General features: G+C 27.6%; 1 protein-coding gene across 1 annotated transcript; it reads right to left on the reverse strand.

Moving 5' to 3' along the window:
• Positions 1 to 1,895: 1,895 nt before the first annotated feature.
• Positions 1,896 to 4,440, reverse strand: LOC136078514 (zinc finger MYM-type protein 1-like). The gene is made up of 3 exons (XM_065794286.1): positions 3,804 to 4,440; positions 3,088 to 3,711; positions 1,896 to 2,992 (listed from the first exon to the last, which is right to left on the reverse strand). The coding sequence occupies exons 1-3, from the start codon at positions 4,438 to 4,440 to the stop codon at positions 1,896 to 1,898; spliced, it is 2,358 nt and encodes a 785-aa protein (XP_065650358.1).
• Between the last annotated feature and the right edge of the window lie 411 nt (positions 4,441 to 4,851).

The raw sequence follows: 4,851 nt of genomic DNA on the forward strand, positions 1-4,851 counted from the left end.
TGCTCCTCATACCATGACTGAAGGAGGATGTTTTACTGTTTTTATGGTATACTTTGGATTCAGGCATTCTCCCACAGGTTTTCTAACATAGTTATAGCCCGTGCTTCTAATTTGTTGAAACGTACTTTCGTCTGTAAACATTACGCGTTCCCACCATTCCAGTGTCTTGTCTTTTAAACTCTTACAAAATTTAATCCTAGCTTGTAATTGAGATGGAGTTAATAAAGGTTTTTTAGCTGGTCTTGTTGTAACTAGACCAAAGTCATAACACAACCTTCTTCTAATTGTTCTCGAATGATTAGTAAGTCCCCTTTCCATAACAAGTTGCAGATGTTGTGTTTCCATAACCTTGCAGATGTTGTGTGGGGCTCACTATTAACAACATTCTTTAAAAAATGGTCTTCTCGTGATGTACTCACACGTTTTCTACCACAATTTTTGCGATTTGAATAGTCTTGCACTCGTAAAGTATTTTGCTTGGCACATCTTGATATTTTTAATTGTTTTGCTATACTACTTTGAGGATAGCCCTCCGAAAATAGTGCGTTTATTTTATCTTTAACAAAGTTAATAATATCATACTTTTTACCCATAATATCACAACTATGGCAACCTGACGGTGTAAAATAAATCAAAATATCTTCAAAAATCAAAGTATAATAAACAAATTATTTGTATCCAAGGTAATAACGCCATAAATAAACAATAAGTTAAAAAAGTTTAAAAAACGTAGCCTGCCTTAATTTTTTGCCCACTACTGTATATATATGTATATATATATATATATAAATATATATATATATATATATATATATATATATATATATATATATATATATATATATTTACATATATATATATATATATATATATATATATATATATATATATATATATATATATATATATATATATATATATATATATATATTTACATATATATATATATATATATATATATATATATATATATATATATATATATATATATATATATATATATATATATATATATATATATATATATATATATATTAGTTTTGTCTAAAATAAAGTTGATCTAAAATATAAACTAAATAAAGTATTGAAGATTTCTAATTGCATCAAAGACATTTTATCTTCTAGTTTTGTATTTAAAATATTTTCACTTGTTGGTTATTAAAATTAACAACTTTTAAAAAAATTTCTCTGGTTATATTTTTATATTTCGCGTTCTTATTTTATATACATTATATATATATATATATATATATATATATATATATATATATATATATATATATATATATATATATATATATATATATATATATTGTATATATATTAAATATCTTGTATTGTATATACTGTTTATTATTAAATATCTTGTATTGTATATATTGTATATATATTAAATATCTTAAATTTTAATTGTTTATATTATTTTATTTTAGCTTGTAAGTTTTATGAAATAATAACGTAATGTTTTAAAAGTTAAAAAAAATAATAATATATAAAAAATAACAAAAAAAAAAATATTTCTTGGATATACTTCTTGAAAAAATACTTCCTACTGCGACTGATAGACGAGGTCCAGTTAGTATATTTGTATAAAAAATCTATTTGTGATTTACTTTACTGAAAGGTTTCTATATTTTTTCTTTTTTTTTGCCGTTAAATAATACATACAGTTTCGAAGCACATAATATAAAAATAAATATTGGCAGGGCAAGAAGAAGACTAATTTAGCCAGTGGCGGAACTTCAAAATTTGGGCCCCCCCGCAAAAGAATGTTTTTTTAAAAAAAAATAAAGCTTCACATATAAATAGATATTTATTTCATATATCATATTTAAAAACAAAAAATTAAATAAAGATAAAGATAACTTCAAAACGAAGCTAAAACTTAACCGAACTTAAATAGTGAAAACTTTCCTCCTTGATTTCATATTGGCAAAATCGGTAATGATGTTTTTCATTTTCATTTTTCCAACCGCTTTTGCCTCAATAGAAACTATTACAAGGTCGCTTAAACGTTCTTTACCAATGGTATTTCGTAAATAATTTTTTATTATTTTAAGTTTCGAAAAAGAACGTTCAGCTGATGCAACAGTAACAGGTAATGTAAGAAACAATAACAATGCTGTAATCACTTGTGGAACGCTTGCAGCTATAGTTGACAATTTTACTATTAAAAGGTCAGCCGATTCACGTATAGATGATATTTTTGATATTTCATCGTGTAGCATTGACTTTACCATAACCATTTGCAGCGGAAATTCAGTTGTTATATCTTCACTATATTTTCTCTGAATGGCTTCTGCACAGCTTATGATCTCACGTTCTTTCATTACCATTAATTTATTTGGATGGATGCAGGAAAATAACTGTACCACTTCTTGCATTCCTTTAAATCTATTGTCGAGTTGGTTGATAACGACGTCCAAAATTTTTATAAAAATATTGACGCGAAAAATTTCCTCACTACTATCAAAACGGTGATCAGTAGATAATTCGTCAAAATGCCTTTTCACAATTTTTCTTCTTTTTTGAAAAAATATTGCAGGAATCTGCCACGTAGTCGCTATTTCTACCGCTTTAAGTTTTGCTGAATCAAACATCTTTCTATATTGTTTTAAATTTTTGCTGGCATTTTCTAGAGAACCTGAAGCTGTCGTAAGATCTAAATTTTTAGTTTGCAGCAATTTTGATGGTATATGTACCTCATTAAGGATTTTAGACAAAAGCACGCATAAAAAAACAAATTCGAAACTGCTCATATTTTTTTGTATTCGTACTGCTTCTTCGCGTTCTTCACGTTTTGTACTCGTTATTGATATCTCGGAAAGAGCTTTCATTATATCAAGAAAGCGAATTTTAACGGCGAAAAGAGAAGTATATTGTCCTGCCCATCGCGTTGGATTTAACCTTTTTAATGTTATTTGTGATTCTCCTGTATATTTGGATAGTAGATCCCACCTGTTTATGCTATTTCCGAAAAATGAATACACATCTTATAGCATTACAAAAAATGAAGCAACTTCAACACAACATTTAACCGTATCGTTAATAACAAGATTTAAATTATGAGCTGCGCAATGCATATACATAGCATTGGTTGATTTTTCTTAAAAAGGGCCTGAACCCCATTGTATATCCCACTCATGACGTTCGCACCATCATAACCTTGACCCCTGCAGTTACTTAATTTTATATGATGTTTTTCTAACAGATTTAAAATTTCTTCATGTAGTCCAGCAGCAGTGTGGTTATATATTTCCGTGAATCCCAAGAAAACTTCTTTAATTTCAATTGATGTGGCTTCATCTTTTTCATTTTTAATAATTTTTACGTATCTAAATACTTGACTGAGCTGATCTCTTTTAGTAATATCTTGTGTTGTATGCATTATAATTGAATAAAAAGGTGAACTATTAATATCAGCAGTAAGAGTGGCTTTTAAATGCGTTGCAAGGCAATGTATGACTTCATTTTGAATTTGATGGCTTAAATATTTTATAGACCCATTTGGCATACTTAAAACTTTCTTCATAACATTATCATATTTAGCTAAAAGTTGAACTTGGGTTAAAAAATTACCATTATATTCATTGTCAAATGATTCACAATGACCACGAAAAGCCAAAGAATTTTTACAAAGTGCTAATGTTATATTTACTATCCGCTCTAAGACTTGCACCCAAAAATTTGATTGGTATCGTATTTGTTCTTCTATATTTTTATCAATTGTTTCATTATGTTTTCATAAATGTAAAAAATATGTTGTTGACTATTTTCGTGAATTTTAATTTTTTTAGAAAGACCACGCCAATCTCTGACACCATGCTCACGCCAGTTATCCTTTGCTTTTCGTTCTTCTGAGAAAAGCCAACAAGGCTCGCAATAAACGGCATCAAGTTTTGGGGAATAGCAAAGCCACATTCTTTCTATAGATCCATATTTTGTGGTAGTTTTAAAATATTCCTTGGAAAACCTACGGTTTTCTTGCAAGGGGTCGCGTATAAAAGGACCTTTTGGCCGACACGATTCCGATAATACAATTATTTTCTTAATATCTTTTGTTAGTATTTTACCATGAAAATTCGCAATGTCAGTAGAAAATAATTCACTTGATTTTTCTAAATTAATTTGTTCAATGGCGTCATTCGTATCAGAGTTTGAATCTTCCTTGTCTTCATTTCGGTGGTTTCTCGGAGACCTATTCTTCTCGTTCACATTTTTATTACCAGTAGCAATGTTTTCTTCGATATCATCATGTTCTACTGACTGATTTATACATACCACTTCCGCAGAGTTTTGACTTTCCACTTCCGTTTCCGCTCGCTTTTCGATTGGTTTCAAAAACGTTGTTAGCTTCGGCAATTTAGCTAAAGTAGCTTTTGTTTCTTTTAACTTTCTTCTTTTTGCTGCACCGCTTGTACTACTTAATTTCTTTTCCATTATTATGAGTCAAAATCTAAATTATTACAAATTTATAAATTCAGTACCTGTTGTAAAATTTTTAATTATTACAAATTTATTAATTACTATTTATTAAATATATCAGTGAAGTAATAAACTCTCGTGCAACAATACTTTATTATTCGTAACACGATTAAATAAATTGGAGACTAGTAATTCAGATAAAATAAGAAATGAAAAGTTAACTTAATACAACGGAAGATTTAATATAAAATTGAAAATGAGAACATACATTTAAAAGTTAATTTGTATATGCAACAAGGATTATAGAATCATTATCCTTGATATGCAACGACATAAAAATAATGTTGTTTATATTTTAAAAATATTGAATATGCAACTAAGAACTTATAAATTGAAGAACTTCTTACAGTTTAAAAAAAATTTATA

The sequence above is a fragment of the Hydra vulgaris genome, chromosome 03 (genome assembly GCF_038396675.1).
Source record: "Hydra vulgaris chromosome 03, alternate assembly HydraT2T_AEP".
Taxonomy (NCBI): Eukaryota; Metazoa; Cnidaria; class Hydrozoa; order Anthoathecata; family Hydridae; genus Hydra; species Hydra vulgaris.